The sequence below is a fragment of the Solenopsis invicta genome, chromosome 5 (assembly GCF_016802725.1).
Source record: "Solenopsis invicta isolate M01_SB chromosome 5, UNIL_Sinv_3.0, whole genome shotgun sequence".
NCBI lineage: Eukaryota > Metazoa > Arthropoda > Insecta > Hymenoptera > Formicidae > Solenopsis > Solenopsis invicta.
This window is the reverse complement of record NC_052668.1, coordinates 107,016-128,196: the sequence shown is the minus strand read 5'-3', so window position 1 is coordinate 128,196 and position 21,181 is coordinate 107,016. Positions and strand designations below refer to the sequence as shown.

Genomic DNA, 21,181 nt, shown 5'->3' with positions numbered 1-21,181 from the left:
ACATCTACGCTCCTCTGGTGCAGTCTCCTTATACTTTTTGACATAGCGTTGTAAAGTTGTTCGGTTTGTAAAGTTGTTCGGTTTGTGCCCAAGCTCTCTGCTGTAGCTCGAATACTCCACTCATCATCGACAACTTTGCGAATCCCCAGCTCCATCGTAGCGGCGTCAACAGTCTGCCGGTCCGTTTTCTTCTTTCTCTGTCGCGGCATGTTTTTCAACGTAATATATTAACTCCTCTCTCTACAAAAAGGACAAACCAAGACTGTGCTAGAGAATCAATTTATCAATAATCGTGTCATATTTGTTTCATCAGATGACCTAAGAAATTGAAAACTGAAAACAAAGTCCTATAACCTTATTTTTTATCGTAACCTAGCAGAGATAAACTCACAGCGACTCGATTACATGTGATCTGTAACTAAAGGGTGAAAAAAAGAGAAAATGAAAGTGTGGATATGATTATCGATGGAAATTATTTCATTTTATAGGAAAATTTAGGCACTAACATTTACTATTCCACGATCGAAACACACTACGGAAACTCGCGCTGTCACGTACCTAGGTTAGGTAGTTCTGTAAGCGTGGCACAGAGGACCCCATCAACCTGCGTCACATTGGACCCCACTAAACATCGATATTATTTATCGTAAATATTTCAGATACAGAACAATTAAACGTTTTTGTGCGCACGTTGGTATTGAACCTAGATCCCGACGAACGTCTTATGAATTTTTTTTTAACTGTAGAATTCCTAGAAATCTATACATATCAAAAAGTTATGACAAGTAAAAATTTAATTTGCAAGGCTCCAATTACATATCTGCCTTTAACTAAAGTATACATGCTTATTTCGGCATAATTTTTTGATGGAAGTTATATATTTTGAAAACGAAAGTTTTCATACCCACCGTGACAATTTTGCAGAACGTTAATACAGAAAACTTGCACTGTCACATTGGACCCCGTGGCTCAAGGGAGCCCACTCTCCCCTACTAAGCATATAAATGGCATATAAACAGAATTATTTAAACATTATATGCGACGAGCAGGACATTTCATCAATCTTATAGAGTCATTTTTATATGTTCTTGCAACCGCTGAATAAATAACTACGTAATGGCAATTGTTAAAAGTTTATTGGCAGCAGTCTGTTAAATACATAATTTTAATAATGTTACTTGATTTTTACTGAAGACGTCCGCATTGGTCAAAAGGTCTAAAAATTCATAGTATTGAATCAGTATATTGTTATTATCTAAAGATTGTTTATATCAACACGACGACCTAGCTCTGCTTCTATAGCCCTTGACAATTGTTTGTTTGATTTTAAATCTAAAGAACATTGATTTAACATACTATTGTAAATAACTAATATTTTACTTAATATGCTATTTTATACACAGAAAGAAAAATTTTCGCTGTCATAGCTAACCATGGCTTGCAAAGGCTATACTTACTGTCGTAACTATAAATTTATGATTACAGCAAAACGATTTGCTGTTGTTCCTAATAGATTAGTAAAGTAGCAAAACATGCATGTCTATCAGAATCACATCGTATATAACATAAAAATAGTTATCGGATCTAACCAATATGTTAGTGTATAGGTAATACACTTGGTAGCTAATTATGAAGTTATCTAGAATAACTTTTAGCTACTAATTGTAAGTTTTTTTTCCTTTAAAGTATATTTTGGATATAACAAATGAAATATTTATAAATAATTGCAGATAAAATATTTGCTGCCCATATATTATGACGGAATTTAGATACCATATGCATTTTTTTAGCTACGACAACTATTTTTCTCCGTGTAATAAAAAACATTCAAAGCAGCGAATATGATAACCTATGGAACTATAGCAACACAGTCAAGCGATAATATTTTTGTTAAACTGTTTTTCTATGACTAAGCATATATATAGTATAATATAAATAGAATTTTTCAAACATTATATGCGATGAGCAAGTCATTTCGTTAGTCTTATAGAGTCAGTCTTATAAGTTCTTGTAACCGCTATATAAATAATTACGTAATGGCAATCGTCAAAAGTTTATTGGCAGCAGTCTTATTACTTCTCACCAGCCAAGGCGTTTTTCTTCAAGATAGTGAAACAGTAAATGATCAAATAGTGCAAGATGTCAACGAGAATCGATTTCGTCTACGACAGAATGTTGTGCCCATCCATTACGATATAAAACTAATACCACATATTGTGGAAAATAACTTTACTACTAATGGCGAAACGAACATCGATGTTGAAGTGCGCGAATCGACGAATGACATCGAATTGCACGTTTTAGACCTCACAATAGACAAATCGCTGACAAAGCTAATTCGCAAAGGCGTAGATGTAAATTCTAAATCGGAGTATGTTCCAGAGCAGCATGTATATAACTTTGAAACACAAATTTTGACAATAAGATTTGAGGAACTATTGGATCCTGTAATGTATACGTTGCATTTTACTTTTACGGGTGTGATACGCTCGAATGATTATAGGTATAATCGCGGATTGTTCAGAAGACTTTATATTAACGACAAAGGAAACAAGGCGTAAGTATTCATTTTAAAAATTAATTTAAATTATTAATAATAATTTATGCAAATATAACGTTATATGCTAATATAACAAGATGACATAAATATGAAGCAAATAACTGCAAATAGAAAACATTTATTGATCTACATATATTATATGACATAAGAAGTAATTGTGGCTCAAAAAGTTGTACATCTACTCTGTATGCTAAAGTCCCGAATTCAAATTCGACCAATGAGAAACATTTAATTTTATTCTATCGCTATTTCGGAAGGCAATCGTAAACTGCAGAAAATATTTTGCCATAAGGACCTTTTTAAATTAGGCCAGTTGCAAGTGGCCTTAAATTGCAAATCTCTCTAAATCTGTGTAAATTGTAAATAAGCGTACACCCAAAGTACGCTAACGGGTTACCACTCTAAAAAAAGATTAAAGACTGACTGAGTAGAAGATTGTATAACAAAGAATATATATTTCCTGCTAATTTATTAATTTTTATACTTTTAATAAATATTTATGTTATAGTATTTATACTCATAAATTGAACACCATGATCGTCGTGTTATCATATACTAAAGACTTAAAACTTAAAAAGTTGTATAGGTGGTAACATTAAACAAAAGGATTAGAATGTTAAATAACTGATATTATTTTCAGTTAAATTTAATTATTTCATCTGTACTTTGATTCATATTTAATTATTAAATTACATATTAAACGTTTATTAGTTCTATGACTTTCTTGCAATAATTAAAGAAAAATAATCGATACCGTGACGTATCACATTGTTTATGAATTATATATCATAACAAAAACTAAAATAAAGCTTTGAAAACATAATACAAGTAAGACAGTGTTATGTATTAGTTGTATTACGTATATTATTATAGCAATTTTTATAATATTGTTTCAAATTTTACAATTACTTCGGAACTTTAATGTGCTGATGAAAATTGGCTTGTGATATAATATGTTTTAATATTCAAAAATCTATAAAAAACATTTTGTTCGATTTAAAATAATTAAAAAAATCATTATTTTATAAGACTGTTATTTATAAAAATATGACGTATCGATAATCTGGTAAAAAGGAAAAGTACGGTAATATGATTAGCAAGAAAAGTAAAATTAAAAATTTGGTTTAATTTAAAATATACAAAATATTTTGTTACAAAATTGCATAATTTTAATTTTTTATTTTTTAGAATCTTTTTGCGTTCAAAAACATTCAAAGTATCTTTAGAAATATTATTTTTTCCCTGTTTAACGTTAACCCTTTCATGCCCTTTTAACCCTTTCATGAAATTAGCATCCAATTCATGCTATATTAGAGATCTTCAGAGACGTTGATTATGAATATGTAATTAAGATTTCAAAATTCAAAATAGCGGATTTAATCTAGCAGACCAAATATCACTTTCGAACCCAACAAAATTAAGTACATTTGTCCGCCATATTAAAGAACAATGGCACTTTAGGGCTAAAATTTGCCCATAACGGGAAACCTGTGAATTTGGTATATTTTTGTTTTTGGTTCTGCTGAATTCAAATATAAAATTTAAAATTGTTCAAAATTGTTTAAAGAAATTTATAAAAAAAGAGGTCTTTGAGTTCAAAATTACTATTAGAAAACATGTATCGCAAAACTAGGTTTTTGTGTAGAAATATCGCCTTTTCATAAAGTTCCCTGAACTTTGGATAATTTTAAATTGTATATTCAAATTCACCAGACGCAAAAACATAAAAATATACCAAATTTACAGGTTCCCCGTTATGGACAAATTTCGGCCCTAAAGTGCCTTCGTTCTTTAACAGTTTAATTACAGATTCATTATCAGTTACCCCAAAAATCCTTAGAATACGATTTGATCAAATCCCAAAAAATTTTACATTTTGGTCCGCCATATACAGAGTAATGCTTGGTGATTCATTATGTTTGGAACAACTATTTACCATAAGAGATGACATACCGACTGCACTCTATGTAATTTATATGGAAATCAGTAAGTCATCTCTCATGGTAAATAGTTGTTCCAACCATTATGGATCACCCTGTATATCGGATCTAGTGACAATGTGGCATAAGGAGTTGCGAGTTTGCTCTTCATGCTAAAGATTCGAGTTTAAATCCATCCAGAACAGTATAAAATTGGTTTTTAATCGGTTTAGAAGTACCCTAGTAGCACAAAATATTGGTTCAATAATGGAAAATAATGTAAACCCAATCTATTGGGTGTGAATTGATTTTCAATATTGGTCCAATATTGCAAACTATGATATTGACCCTTATTTAACCAATATTGGAGTTGTAATATTGGTCTAATATTGAAAAAAAATATATATATAAGTACGATATTATATATTGGCTGTGCATTGGGTTTTCAACATTGGTCTAATATTAGAAGGTTAACACTTTAACTCTGTTTAACCAATATTAAAGTTGCAATATTATTCGAATTTTTTTTGGACATAAGCGGTCATCCATCCAAGTTGCAACTTCGGTGAACGTTGCTTGACCTGTGTGATTATTGCAAACTAATCCCTCGTGATGACCTGTGAACACTTTGTGCTGATACGTATATAAAACTGGTAGATCAGGTCAATATAAGTTATCAAAAAAATGGAATATGTGTATAACTAAAGCACATCATTTATAAAAACAAATATGAAGTTATAATTTTTTTACGAATTCCATAAATGCGGAATAGTATCTGGAATAACTTTTCTGCTATTTGTTTGAGTAAGAATGCAATTAGAAAATATATGTCAAAATAATATAATAATTAAATTAATTATAAAAAATTTTTATTAAAAAAATTTTTTTTTAATAATTGGAAAATGTTGTTTGCTCATTGAGATGTAGATCGAGGTTTCTTCATTTATGACCTATTTCATCTATTGATAATATTTAAAATACAATTATTGACTCGTAACATTGGCAGCACATCAGCAGCACATTACCGTTTCTAAAAAAAACAATATTTGCTTTTAATGGACAAATCTTGGCCAATGCACTTCCAATGTAAATGCAATATTGTATAACAATTGGCGAAGAATATTACAAGTACATGTGCAATTAATTCTATGAACAATATTGGCTTTTTATTGGGAAATATTGGCCAATGTACTTCCAACATAACCAATGTTTCGCCAATGTTAACCAATGTAAAGCCAATGTACTGTAAATAGGCCTTACATTGGCTTTCAAAATATAGCTAGAAAAATTACGCTATCTTAATTTTTGTAAGAGATGTGTACATATTTCACTTTCACACTATTTTACGAATTTTTAATACAGTATATGCAAATCAAGAAGAAAGGCGGAGGAGAGAAAAATCCTAAGGGTGTTGACTTTTTTGTTAAAAGTCTTATGTCTCATTTTTTAAAAAAAGTTTAGAAACACAGTCTTTTAGAGTGACAATCAATTTATCAATGATATATTTTGATATAAAAATTTTGATTAAAAAGCCATATTATCAAAATTGTGGTTTTGTATAACTTTGCATAACTTAAAATATATACAAATAAATATATAGTTAAATAACAAAAAAAAAACACTCGCATGTACATGCATTTGTGTGATAATACGCTCAAGTTTAAAAATGATTAAGTGATGAAATGTATACCTTAAGAAAGTTTACAAGTACTCAAAAAGCAAAACGCTTTATAATAATTGTCAGTTATTGCGCATTGACATATTAGCACCACTATATGTTCAATCACAAAATGAATAATTCCATAAACAGTTATTAAAATTCGTAATATAATAACAGAGATAATAGGGGTAAACGTATTGTTCGCAGTACATATAATATACCCCCTTCTCCTCTCCCTAGTAGTAATTTACTGCAAGACTGCTGCAAGACTACGATCTGCTTCCTCATTCTGCTTAAGTCCTCCGAAAAAGGCAAATTCTTGCAAAAGAAACTTGCATATATCTGATGCAAGAATTGCAGCATTCTGTTTACAGACTCCAATTAGCGGAAAGAATCGGCTTCAATTAAATTCAATTTCTGCAGCAAGTATCTGTAAACAGAATTCATATATATATGTCATTGCACAAATCTTTCTGACAGACTGTCAGCAGGACTATAGTGAAAATAATCTTTTGCACATCTGACTCAATTTTGCTGCATTTAAGTGCACGCAGATTCTGCCGGATTCTGCTCTGCATCTTGTTATTAGGACTATTCGTAAAGTTTAATATCCGAGAAAAAAAAGCATGTCAATTTAGAAAACTTATGTTGGTATTAAAAATTTTCCTTTATATCATATGTCAACACAGAAATGTTTAAAATGTAAAGAAGAAAATAATAAATTTATAGATTGTTAGCAGTAACACATTTACAACCAATTAGTGCGCGAGAAGTATTTCCATGTTGGGATGAACCTGCCATAAAAGCGACCTTCAAGTTTTCTATCAAGCACTATCCTAATTATACAGCATTATCGAATATGCCATCCGTGCGATCAGAAATCGACGAAGCCGATGGAAAATTATGGACGTACTTCGAGACAACTCCTGTTATGTCTACCAATTTAGTGGCATTCGTGATTGCTGATTATGATTATGTTTCAAATTTAGACGGTAATATCAAAATATGGGGTCCAAAACACCTTCTTTCTCATGCCGCACATACTCTCGATATTGTCGAAAAGGTAATGCAGGAACTTGAAAAATTCACCAATAGTACTGTTCGTGTGCCAAAAATAGATCATGTTGCCATTCCACTTTATGGTCATGTGGCCACTGAAAATTGGGGTATGATTGTCTATGAGTGAGTATAAATCTTCCATCAAAGGAAAATTTTTAAGAAGAGATTTTTGATCTAAGGTTTTAAAAATTATGCATTTTTTCAATTTTTTTAATACTTTATTTTTACGGAAACACTACTGTGTAACAAGTAGTTTTTTCGAATTGTACGCATGTCTTCAAATCTGTATACATATATCATCACAATCATCTTCTTCCCTCTATATATAAGTATATATAAAATTCTGTAAAGAACAAAGTGACATTCGTCAATACATAGCATTGTTATTTAAAGCACTTCTTTTATTACTTCATCACGTGCCTGACAACCTTAAACATTAACAATTGAACTTATATTGCAGAATCACGTGGATGCACGCTGATTTGTAAATCTTTATAATATAAATTAATTTCTAATGAACTACTGCAAAAAAAGCAAAATGGTACAGAATTTGATAATTATTAACTTTAGACTCAAAACTTGAAACTGTCTCTAATATTGAAATTTTCGGTAATTAATTAATATACAAGTCCAGCTCCGATTACGTTGATCTTGACATATGTTATCAACATCATTATTCTAAGTGAAGCTTATAGCATATGAAAGTTATAACAGAACATAGACATAACATAAAACTAATGAACGTCTAACATAAAATCGTCATAGTGATTTTACCATAACACAAGATCATATTTGGTATATTTGTCTTATGTTGTGCTTATGTGATGTTATGCATTTTCTATGCTATCAGCTTAATCTTCAAAAGCTTTTAGTTGGCGTGATTTGTTAAAAAGTTGTTATCAAAATAAGTTTAACAATATATTATTTATTTAAGCATTATAATTTTATTTATTTTTACTATTTGTTTTAACAACATCATCATCATTATTAATAGTGTAGAACATAGCTATTATTTTAAAAAATTTATCTATATAATCATGGTATTGAAATTGTCGTTTAAATACAAATTCAGTCAAGTAATAATCATAGTGATAACGTTTGATTCTATAGCGTGAAATTCCACCTGGAACAGGAGAGGGGTGAAGTTAGCTTCGTTTTGCGTGAAAGTTAATGCTTAGTCACCTATTGGGATTTTAACTATGGCCGCCTCAATAAGATTATTTCACGTTTGTGTTCACACTACACTCTCATATTTGAGTGTGTAGTGAACATAGTCATAGAAAAACTTTATTGAGGCGGCCATATTAGACACGAGTTAAAATCCCAATACTAATAGCGTTTTCGACTGCAGTGTGTTTTAACCATTGAACTATACTCTGACTGGAATAAGCACTAGCCGCCAGAAAACGTGACGAGAGAGTGAGCCATTTCGAAGGGCCAGTCAGTATAGTCTTTCTTTGTCAGTATAGTTACGTTAGAAAGTTTTGCAGTACCGGCATATGAGAATAGATAAACAAGAGACTCGAGTGACATACATAAATAAAACAAAAGCAAAATTGTATTATATTTTTTTAAGTATTTAAGTAACTTTTTAAGTAAAAGTTAATTTCTTCCTCGTTTCCACGAATTCCGTTACATGCTGTATCAACATAAACACAAAGAAAAAATTTAACTTTTGAGTAGGAATGTAAGGTGAATGCTGACGCATGCGCAGAGAACGCTTAGAAAAAGGAGGTTGGCCCCTTGCATCATGCTATTTCTATCACGTTTTCCGCTTACGGACGTTATATAGCAGTTCCCATTCCAGTTAGAGTATAGTTCAATGGTTTTAACCCAGGTTCGTCGCCATTTGGCGGAATCGTCCAATTAGAACGGACAATCGAAGAGAGAAACGTCCGGACGAGAATCATACACAATTGGCATAATTTTTCTTGTCAGTGCAAGATTTGTTAAATAGTAAAAAAAATACAAAAAAAATCGAAAATTTTAATATTCTAGGCCAGAGAAAATATACCTTCAATTAAAAAGAAATTACAATAAAATGTTTACATAATTAGAATAGAGGGATATTTACTAATTCTGTATTATAAATAACAATATACATGTCACACAATATTTCCTTCCAATTATTTTACTATTACATAACATAACAGATACATCATAATTTCTCTTTCAATATACTTCAACTATTTGTACATAAAAAATTTTTAGACAAGATTTACTTCTTGGAGACAATAGTTTAAGTAGTAACATACAAAATATTATGACAATCACTCACGAATTAGCGCACCAATGGTTCGGAAATTTAGTCAGTTCAGTTTGGTGGAAATATTTGTGGTTGAGCGAAGGCATCTCGACATATCTAAAACATTATATTTCTGACAAGGTATCAACAGATTATGCAATCAAAATATGTCATACATATGTTTTCGTTTTTAATATGAATTTGTTTTTCTCAGTTTTTCAAAGAAAAGCGATTGATGGATTATACTGTAGTGACCTTGGAACAACAAATGCTGGATTGTGATTCAAGGAAATCTGAGCCAATTCATGTAAATATTACCGGTCATTCAGATGTCTTTTTTAAAGCATTTTCCTCCAGAACGTATAGGAAATGTAAGAAATTTTTATATAATTCATCATACACGAATAATTATTATTTATGGAATGTGACAACTTAAGTACCGAAATAATAATGTAAAATTGCAATAACACTTTATCATACGGAAAAACTCTTTGTATAACTCGTGTGCAATGCAACGCATAATGAGACCTTTCTTTAAAACGGAATCAATATGTAATCACTAAAAAATAGTAAATAATCATTGATCATCATAATTATAATTCTAACACTATAAATCAGGAAGATTTCACTAAAAGTTGTTAGTTACAGCGTTTTTTAATGAACAATAATGAGGCGTTTGCATTAAAATTGATATACTGTCCTTGTACCAAAACTCTGTAATTAGTCCACTGAGTGCGCACTAGTTCGATTAATGAAATATATTAGAAATATCAAGGAAATATAAAATAGAAATATAAAGTGCGAATATTAACATATATACTGAAGAACAGTGATATTCATTAATTCTCGCAATCAGTGAAGTTTCTTTACTATCTTCAAGAGTGATATTTTTATTAGTGTAATTTAAGAGAGTATGTATTAAATTAACATTATTATATATAAAACGTTTTATATCAACTTAATTTTTATAGACACATCTGTTTATAATGTAATTATTTGTGAATAAATAATGACGTGTTAAGACGGTGATGTATACTAACACATTTTCCATTAAGAAAGTGGCTACATCCTAGTTGAAAACGAATTTCGGTGTTCAATAATAATTTCTTAAATGAATTTATAGAGTTGTGTTCAAAACTTAGCAAATATACTGTGCATAGTTTAAATGAACCCGTAAATATATATAAATTCTTGAAATTATTATTGAATATTAAGATCCGCTTTTGCAACGTAGCTTTTTTCTTCTTAATTGTGTAATTATTTGTGTTCGCTTTAAGTTTTTAAAAATTTTAAATAAAATTATAACAATCGTTATAAAAAGGTTTTATGTTAAAAATATAAATCTGTATAAATCTTATTTTACTTCATATTATATATTTGTCTGCTTTTTAAAAAATAATTTCATATTATGCTTCTCATTTATTAGCGGCTTTTCTCCTGCGAATGGCATCGCATTTCTTGACAGAAGATGTGTTTCGGAACGGTTTAATAAAATACCTTCAAGCACAGTCAGTATACAATAAATTTTTAAAACATTTATTACTTTATTATAATTTTTATATGCAAAATAACAAATAATTTTACACATATTATTGGTTTTTAGCGAATATAGTAGTGCTACGCCAAACGATTTATGGAAGACATTACAAGACGCTCTCGATGAGTCAAATGTACCCCATGATGATTTTAAAGTAAAAGAGGTAATGAACACTTGGTTTGAGCAGGCATGGTATCCTCTCGTTACTGTTCATCGAGATTATACTACAGGCGAAATCAGGTTGACGCAAGAAATATTTACATATCTGGAAAACAATTCTAACTATAAAGGAAACAAGGAGGAAACATGGTGGATACCTATAAATTTTGCAACGCAAAGTAGCTTGGACTTCTCGTCTACGTTAGCCACTCATTGGTTGAAACCGCATGACGAGGATACAATAATCGAAGGAGTGAACACTAATGACTGGATTATTGTAAATAAGCATCTAACAGGTAAAAACATTTTAAAATGTAAATTTTTTAAATTGAAAAATAGAACTGTGCTCTTAGTATTTGAAATCAATACGTAGAAAATTAGGTTAATAAGCAAGCTGGGTTGAAATGTTATTTATAAACAATGATTTAATAGACAGAACATAACATCAAATGTTTTGACTGTGCACTGTGATTATCCTCAGTGATAAACATTATTTAAAAAACAATTAATTTCAAACGCTACAAAAAGAATTAAATGGTATTTTTTTATCACTAACAGTCGTCACTGGATTTTATTGTGCAAATATTCATAAGAACTATGAAAAAGGGCGTTCATATAACCCAAATTACATTATTCAACCCAAAGGTTTTGACTCATATTAAGTCTTCTTCATATAATCTCCTTGTATTAGGAACGATGATCATAGCATTTCAATTATACAGTGCATACCCTGATAGCCAAATGACCGTAATCAGATGACATTTTGCTGTCACTTATTCCGCATTCAATTTCATCAAACTAGAACCTGTTTCTACAAACTGTCTATTGTTTTGACGTCATTAAAGTCTTCATTTAAATACAGCAAATTACCAGCAAATTGTTATCATGCGTGCACTACATTCAACTGATGTGTTTGATATCAAAATGTCAGCAAGTCATCATCATACATGATATCTACACGTGAAGCTTTGTTGTCAGCAATTTGATTACTATTCTAGTAGTCATTTTCTGCAAAACTGCAGTAAATCTTGCAGCAGATTCTTGAAAGATTCTGCGAACAGAACGTTATGATCTGCTTTTTCATACTCAATTCTTCTGAAAGATTCTGTAGTTGAATTCTTGCAAGAAATTTGTATATATCTGCTGCAATATTTGCAAAATTCTTTCACCAGAATATTAATATAGTCTCAAGATACTTCTCTGCCGAAAATGTGCGATTAAAATCGATTTAAAAAAAAAAGTAATTCAGATTGATTGGAATTTCTACACCATAAATATAAAATTTTATGTAGAACAGCGTTCTACACACGTCATGTTTTGAAAGAATGAGAACGAGTATTCGTTTCGATGCTACAATATGTAGCTCCTAAAGGCTCACTGACGTACGAACCATGGTATGAATTGAGGAGTCGGCCGTGGGGGCGCCTAGATATAACGCTTGTGACCGCACTTGACTCACGAGAAATCCCCCGCGGCGTGGCCGCCTAGCGGTAGCGCCAGCACTCACTTGTTCGCGTGGGGTCTTACACATGGCGGGACCGAATATTGTCATGTCACCAAATTGTCGATAATAAGTTGCAATTTAGAATCTTTAACAATATTCACCAAATATTCTACTTCTTGTATTAAACTTTTGATATCATACGTGCCATCATTTTGATGACATATTGCTGTCATTATGATATATACGAATGCAAGCTCATGACGAGCCGATAGTTTGCTGTCAACGTGATATGTTATTATTAATTAACGTTTGGTCTTAACATTTCATTAACTGATGTTGTGTTTTTGCTCTCCTGTTGCTGACTCAGTGTTACGTTAAATTTTGTAGCCAGCAAATTGCCTGCAAATTCACAACAATACATGCAATGCATTAGATTGCCCGATGTGCTGAGTCTAACTTGGTTATCTGGGTAGAGTGTGAGATGTATGCTTTTTAGTATTATGACAACGTGTTTGTCAAATTGTGTACAGATTAAAAACGTCAAACTTGATTTTTTACAACTGTTACTTTTAAAAGTAAAAATAGTAATTATGATAATCGTATATATAATATACGATTATATATAATATTATATTATATATAATATACGATGCTGAATCTAATTGCACACACATACACACACACACACACACACACACTGGCACGCTGGCACGCACGCACGCACGCACGCACGCACGCACGCACGCACGCACGCACAATTTTTAGAAATTAGTTTAATATAGGCAGAATTAATATAATATTAATCAAGAACAAAACATACACTTAAAAAGTCAAGAACATCGAGCAATGGTAAAAAAAAATGTTAAATTAATGCTCGCAATATTCCGAATTACTATTTCTTCAATTGAATTATACTTATAATTAGCGTCAATGAGTGAATAAAGAGCAAAGATGCTGTGAATCCGAGATGGATTATTATTTTTATAACAATGTGTAAAATCAATTGAAATGTCTCCGTCAGTATAAAGAATTATTTATTAAGCTGTATGTAAATATTTAGACAGAAATTAAAAATTAGAAATGAAAGAATAAAGAAAGAAAAAGCAAACATTAATTTCATAATAAAAGTCATATTAATTAAAAGAATTTAAAAATGCCAAAAACATGGTCATTGATTTATAAAAGAAAAGAAAAAATTAAAACAATTAATTTAAACAGTAATAAGTTACATTGGATTGACGAAATTAAAACACAAGATTAGAAGGCCTTTGTCACAGCGGTTCTTAAGGCCAAATAATAATTTTAGGCTTTCTAATTTTATGTACTTAATTTAAATCAGAAGAGAATAAAATTAAAGTAATCAATTGTCACATTAATAAAAGAAAATTAAAATTGAATATACATGATCATAGATTTAAGAAAGAAAAATAAAATTAATTGTATTTCGCGCCTCTTTCCTCAAGATAAAACGTAGTACTCCTCAATCCTACGCCGGGGTGCCACAAATTTTAAAGACCAAAGACTATCATCCGTGAAGTCTACCATCCATGAACTCACATCGATGTTGTCATTCTTTTTTCTTGTGCCGAGGATGTCACATCGTCTTTCAACATATCAAGGAAAAATGGGAAAAAGAAGATATGAAGATTCGGATGAAAAAAAGAACAGATTAGAGAGAAAGATGAGACGCCTGATGAGAAAACTTAAGAAACACAAAAAAAGTTTGAGTAAGTATCAAAATTATTCGAGGTTTCCTACATCTACTTTAAGTAGAAAAGGAAGAAAACGCATCTTATGCGTAGCATACGTTCGTCACGTCGTAGGCTCTATCTAATAGACGATCCACAGGCTCTTACCTGCTGGTTAGCTTCGGCTGAGACGAAAGGCTAAATGAGCCTTGGTATGCGAGTCAGAGCATAAACGTGCTCGAGAAAAATTGAGAATAAATTTGAGAATAAATTTATTCACAAGTTTCTACATCTACCTTAAGTAGAATAATAAAAAAAAAAGAAAAAATAGCACAGTTTGTGCATAGCACACGTTCATCATGTCTTAGGCTCTAACTTTCGACAGCACAGGCTCTAACCTGTAGGCGAGAATTGCCTGAGACAAGAGGTTAAGTTAAACGAACCTCTGCGTAAAGGCCACAGACGAATAAACGGTCTTAACGGTTGCGGAGATTATCTCTCTTTATTTTCGATATATATGTTTATTTTAAATATATATATATATATGGGGCATTCTCCGTCAAAAAGGCCACCCCTGCTGCCCATTTCAATTTTTGAGATAAAATGTTCGAAAAGGGCTTAAAATTTTCGTTAAAATGTCTATTTTTCGATGCCGTTTGGCCTTTTGGAAAATTCAAAATGGCGGACCTAATATCACGGCTTGAATGAAAAAAGCCTTTGAAAAAATACATAATAACGTGAATAAATGTGCAAGATATGACGTAGCAGAGGTCTAATCCTTATGTGTAAGTGTGTAAGTGTGTGTGTGGGGGGAGGTGGGGAGAAGGGGGATACGCGCGCTCATACGCGTGCGTGTATAAATGAATCAGGTAAAAATCCTTGCTCAACATGGTCTGGCTATCAAGACATTTGTATACAAAATTTCGAATCATTTCATTATCCTTGTCCTGAAAAAGTACGTCACAAAAAACCTACGGTACAGAAAATATTGTTCTTTAAAAAACATTTTCTCCACAGAATAATAGTAAGATTACTTAAAATTACTTTGAAACTTATATTATCCCTCATAACGTTTTTTACAATTGCAAATGTTGGCAACAGATTAGTTAGTAGAAAAACCGCAAACAGAAAACATACTTTGTTATAGTCAATTATGGTAGCACACTTTTGTTAATATGTAATAATCTTGGTAAAATATATGACAGAGTGGTTAACAGTAAACAAATATCGAACATATTGATGACAGACTGTTAACAAACGCCAAGCAGTTTTTTTATTGCAAATAGTGTTAGCAAACATCACGTAAAAATGCAGCAGCATCTATTGATCAAAATACATAAGATTGACAGTCGATAGCGAACAAGTCAATCGAATATATTGACGACATATTGACTGCATGAACCCAAAAGATCTATCTTTAAAGTCGTACACCTGCGAGTAGTACGCGGTATCGCCGCTAGATGGATGTGGCAGTGCTTATATCTCGTACATAAAAAACTTCTCATATGGAATAAAAGGCACAGCAATATTTTTTCATTTTTCAAATTTTCTCGTCTTGTTTTGGATTAGAGAACCTCATCACAATACATTTATTAGTCACAGTCACAGAATTTATCGAGTTAATTAATTATAGTTTGCAATTCAGTCAATCAATAAGTTTTTTTATGTTAAATAGAATATTCAACTCACGTTTTTGTCTCTTCTTTATCGACTTTTACTTTTTCTACAATTATTCCAATTATCTCTTACCTGTACCACATCCAAAATAAAAAATGTCGGCTAAATCTCGTACAGATAGATGTATGAATCCATTCAAGAAACTTGGTGAAAAAGGACATTGTGGTAAAGATTTACGAGTGATACCAAAATTCATTCGGGACAAATTTCCTGAGATACCGACTAATTCTAAAATTTGTTGTACATGTAGGAAAAAAAGTAGGACTGAATATGTTGATATGTCTTTAGATGAATCTAATGATTGTGTCACAAATATGGAATGTGATGGAAGCTCATTAACAATGGATATTGATAACTCAGAGATTTCTTATAACATTCGATCACCTAGAGAAATTGAACTGGAAGAAATGCTTGATGGTCTTAAACAAAAATTTTCCACCTTGAAACACAATGATCCTTTAAGGGTGCGAATTCTCACTATAGCTCCGTCGTCTTGGAGTGTGAGAAAAATAGTAAAAGAATTTGGTGCATCACCATATTTAGCAAAAAAATCTAAGGAATTGAAATTCAACCATAGCGTATTAGCTGATACTACTAAAAGAGTTGGGAAAGTTTTACCGCAAACTACTGTTGAAAAAGTAATTGAGTTTTATAATAGTGATATAAACAGCAGGATAATGCCTGGAATGAAGAATGCCATTTCCTTAATAAATAATAATAAACGGATAATAGTGCAAAAATGTTTTTTACTATTAAATTTAAAAGAACTGCATGCCTTATTTAAAGAATCCAACCCAAAATATGATGTTAGCTTTAGTACATTTGCTAAACTTAGACCTAGAAATTGCATACTCCCTGGGGCTTCTGGAACACATTCCGTTTGTGTTTGCACAATCCATGAAAATGTCATGTTAATGATTGATGCAATTGATGTACGGAAACTAATAGAAAATATAGACAAGCCACTTTCCAATTATAAAGATTGTTTGAATGAAATTATATGTAAGGAATCGAATCCTGATTGCTATCTTGATAAATGTGATCAATGCCCAGGTACTACCGAACTTTCTACAAAGCTTTCTAAACTATTGGACGATTCATGAATTTCCCATGTTCAATGTTCTTTATGGACCGGAAATGATCGATCAACTCTATTAACGCAACAGTTAAAAGTTGATGAGTTCATAAACGAGTTATGCAACAAATTACAAATTCTGAAATCTCATTCATTTATCGCCAAACAACAAATGCTTTTCATTTCAGAAAAAAAAGAGAATCTTTGTGAAGATGAAGTAATTGTCATATTTGATTTTTCTGAAAACTATTCATATGTTTGTCAAAATGCCTCACAAGCATTCCACTTCAACAATGATCAGTGTGCTGTGTTTTCTGTTATTTACTATAAAGAAAATTCTGAATTGAAGCACAAGAGTAATGTATTTTTATTAGAGAGTTTGAAACACGATACCGCTGCCGTTTACACTGTACAAACATTATTAATTCCAGAGATTTTAAAAAATGTCAAAAATCTTAAAAGAGTATTATACATGACGGATGGGGCGAAACAGCATTTTAAAAATGAATTTCAGATTGCTAACTTAGTGCATCATAAACATGATTTTAATATTCAAGCAGAATGGCATTACAGTGCGACTGCTCACGGTAAAAGTGCTTATGATGGCATTGGTGCTACTTTCAAAAGAGAGGCATATAAAACAAGTCTTGTTGCTAAACCACAGGATGCAATACTAACATCTCAAGTTCTTTTTAATTGGGCTAAAAAACATTTCAAGAACATAAAGATTTTTTATTTAAAAAAACTGACCATGAGAAGGTAAAAAGAAAACTTAAGAAGAGATTTGAAACTGCACCGCCTGTACCGCAAATTCTTAAAAATCATGGGTTTATAGTTGTGGACGAGAATAAAGTACTAATCAAAAGGTATTCCAATGATACAAATGGAATACTATGGCAGTTATGAGAACAAAAGTAAGAAATATAGGATAAAAATAAAAAAATATTTCATGAAACATCTATCTACATATACAGACACACATACACGCACACACGTACACACGTGAGAGGCAAGGGAACTCACGTAAATCAAGCACCTCGAATGTGAGAGGCAAGGGGACTCACGTAAATCAAGCACCCCAAATGTGAGAGGCAAGGGGACTCACTTAAATCAAGCACCTCGAATGTGAGAGGCAAGGGGACTCACGTAAATCAAGCACCCCGAATGTGAGAGGCAAGGGGACTCACGTAAATCAAGCACTCCGAATGTAAGAGGCAAGGGGACTCACGTAAATTAAGCATCCCGAATGTGAGAGGCTAAGGGATTCGCGTAAATCAAGCATTTCAAACATAAGAGTTAAAGTGACTAATACAGATCAACTATCTCAAAAAGAGGAACATAAGTATAGTATAAGTTTCAAAGTAATTTTAAGTAATCTTACTACACTACTTAAAAGAAAATAGGGAACACTTTCCAGACACCAAAAATTAGGCTATTTTCAAATGACTGTAACTCGGTGAAAAATCATCGTAGATAAAAAATAAAAAAAGCATTTTAAAGCTCGAAGTTCCAGCTTGAAGATCCAACTTTAACGCTCTATCAGCAGATTTTCAAAATTCTTTTAACTTCCTTGTCTTATGCAGTAAAAAAGCACACCCTGTTTTGTTCCTTAAAATTTCGTATTTTTGACACTTTGCAGCTCGACCAACAAATTTTTTTCGAACAATTCAAGTAAAGTTTCATAAACTACAACATTTTGCCTACAAAATGCTTTTTTTAAAATTTCTCTACCATTTTTTTTTGACCGAGTTACGCTACTTTGAAGCTAAACCTGCATTTTTTACAAATGATATCCGTACTCCGTGAAAAATCATCGTAGACAAAAAATCAAAAAACCATTTTAAAGCTCGAAGTTCCAGCTTTAACATGCTGTTAATGGTTTTCAAAAATTTTCTCAATTTCTTAGTACTATGCCCCAAAAAAGATACACTGTTTTTTCCTTAAAATAACGTATTTTTAACAGCCTGTAGCTCAATAAAAAAATTTTTCTCGACAAATCCAATGCAAGTGCCATAAAGTATGACATTTTCTCTACAAAATGCTTTTTTTAAAGTTTTCTCTACGATTTTTTTGACCGAGTTACAAGACTTTGAAGATATACATTTTTTACAGTACATTTTTCCGAAAAATGACGTCTACCGCCGACGTTAGCATTACCCAATGTGCACCACGTGGAGGTTGTCGGTCGGATTTTTGCACATCGTGTGTGTGTGTGTGTGTGAGTGTGTGTGTGTGTGTGTGTGTGTGTGTGTGTGTGTGTGTGTATGTATGTATCACAGCAGAGATAAGGACCCCGCAGTTCGTCACTTCTGCAGTATTTAATGACTCCAAACCCTCTCTGCTGTGTGTGTATGCGCTCGCGCGCATGAGAGTTCAATAGTGTGTATTTCCTCCTCTCTGATCAATTACTGCTTGCAAGCGTTCTCGCATATTTATACATCTTGCAATACGATCTTGCGGAATGTTGTGCCAAATTTCCGTTAAAATTTCTCCCAATTCTTCTAAATTTCGCGGCTGTTCCTCACGACGCCTTAATCGTCGTTCCATTTCATCCCAAATGTGCTCGATTGGATTTAAGTCCGGGCTATTGGCGGGATGATTTAACAGTCTAATTGCGTGTCGTTGAAAAAAACGTCGCGTTATATTCGCCGTATGTGGTCGAGCGTTGTCCTGCATAAAAATAAAGTTCCGACAGGTTCGATTTAATAGCAAAACGTGTGGTCGTAGAATATCGTTGATATAACGAACACCCGTCATTGCCGGAGGTGGCAGGATCACTAGATCACTTCGTCTTGTAAGTGATATACACCCCCACACCATCACGGAACCGCCGTTGTAGGATCGTATTGGCATAACGCAACGTCGATCATAGCGTTCATTTCGTCGACGCCAAGTACGTATACGAGCATCATTGCCATAAAGGCAAAAACGTGATTCGTCGGAGAAATATACATTTCTCCAATCCCTAGCGGTCCAATTTATGTGATCGCGCGCAAATTGATAACGTACTTGGCGATGTACGAGTGTGAGTCTTGGTACTTGTGCACGAACACGAGAACGAAGACCGGCTTCTCTCAAACGGTTGCGAATTGTTTGTTCGCACACATGGCGCAAATGAATGTCATTACGAATGTTTCTTGCGGTAATTATTCGTCTTTCTAATGCATAACGAACAATGGCTCGATCTTGTCTATTTGTCGTTAATCGAGAACGACCACTACCTTCACGTCTCGTGTAATTTCCCGTGTCTTGATATCGTAACCAAGCTCTACTCACTACGGACACAGATGCACCAATATCTTGCGCCACATAACGCATACTAAAACCTTGTTGCAAAAGCGCAATTATGCGTGCAACTTCTACGGCCGATAAATGTCTACGCGGCATTTTGAAAATTCCGTGTCGCTTATCACACTGCGAGAATCGCCGGCGTACTAAACAAAATTTTATTGTATTGAGCATGCAATGTTTACATATGGTCATCTTTGTCTAAAGAGAGATTTTTGTTAGACTAAGACGACTATATGTTTACAGTTCACAGGATTGGAGAAATGTATATTTCTCCGACGAATCATGTTTTTGCCTTTATGGCAATGATGCTCGTATACGTACTTGGCATCGACGAAATGAACGCTATGATCGACGTTGCGTTATGCCAATACGATCCTACAACGGCGGTTCCGTGATGGTGTGGGGGTGTATATCACTTACAAGACGAAGTGATCTAGTGATCCTGCCACCTCCGGCAATGACGGGTGTTCGTTATATCAACGATATTCTACGACCACACGTTTTGCTATTAAATCGAACCTGTCGGAACTTTATTTTTATGCAGGACAACGCTCGACCTCATACGGCGAATATAACGCGACGTTTTTTTCAACGACACGCAATTAGACTGTTAAATCATCCCGCCAATAGCCCGGACTTAAATCCAATCGAGCACATTTGGGATGAAATGGAACGACGATTAAGGCGTCGCGAGGAACAGCCGCGAAATTTAGAAGAATTGGGAGAAATTTTAACGGAAATTTGGCACAACATTCCGCAAGATCGTATTGCAAGATGTATAAATATGCGAGAACGCTTGCAAGCAGTAATTGATCAGAGAGGAGGAAATACTATTGAACTCTCATGCGCGCGAGCGCATACACACAC

At 32.7% G+C, this 21,181-nt stretch overlaps 1 protein-coding gene across 2 annotated transcripts in view; it reads left to right on the top strand.

Moving 5' to 3' along the window:
• The first annotated feature begins 1,967 nt into the window (after positions 1-1,967).
• LOC120357710 (aminopeptidase Q-like) overlaps positions 1,968-21,181 on the top strand; it is a 33,354-nt gene continuing 14,140 nt past the window's right edge. For both annotated transcript variants that reach the window (XM_039448969.1, XM_039448970.1), the window contains exons 1-6: positions 1,968-2,557; positions 6,869-7,321; positions 9,410-9,584; positions 9,658-9,814; positions 10,870-10,951; positions 11,047-11,435. In XM_039448969.1, coding sequence (XP_039304903.1) covers positions 2,037-2,557; positions 6,869-7,321; positions 9,410-9,584; positions 9,658-9,814; positions 10,870-10,951; positions 11,047-11,435 — 1,777 coding nt within the window. In that variant the 5' untranslated portion in view covers positions 1,968-2,036. The remainder of the gene's footprint in view (positions 2,558-6,868; positions 7,322-9,409; positions 9,585-9,657; positions 9,815-10,869; positions 10,952-11,046; positions 11,436-21,181) is intronic.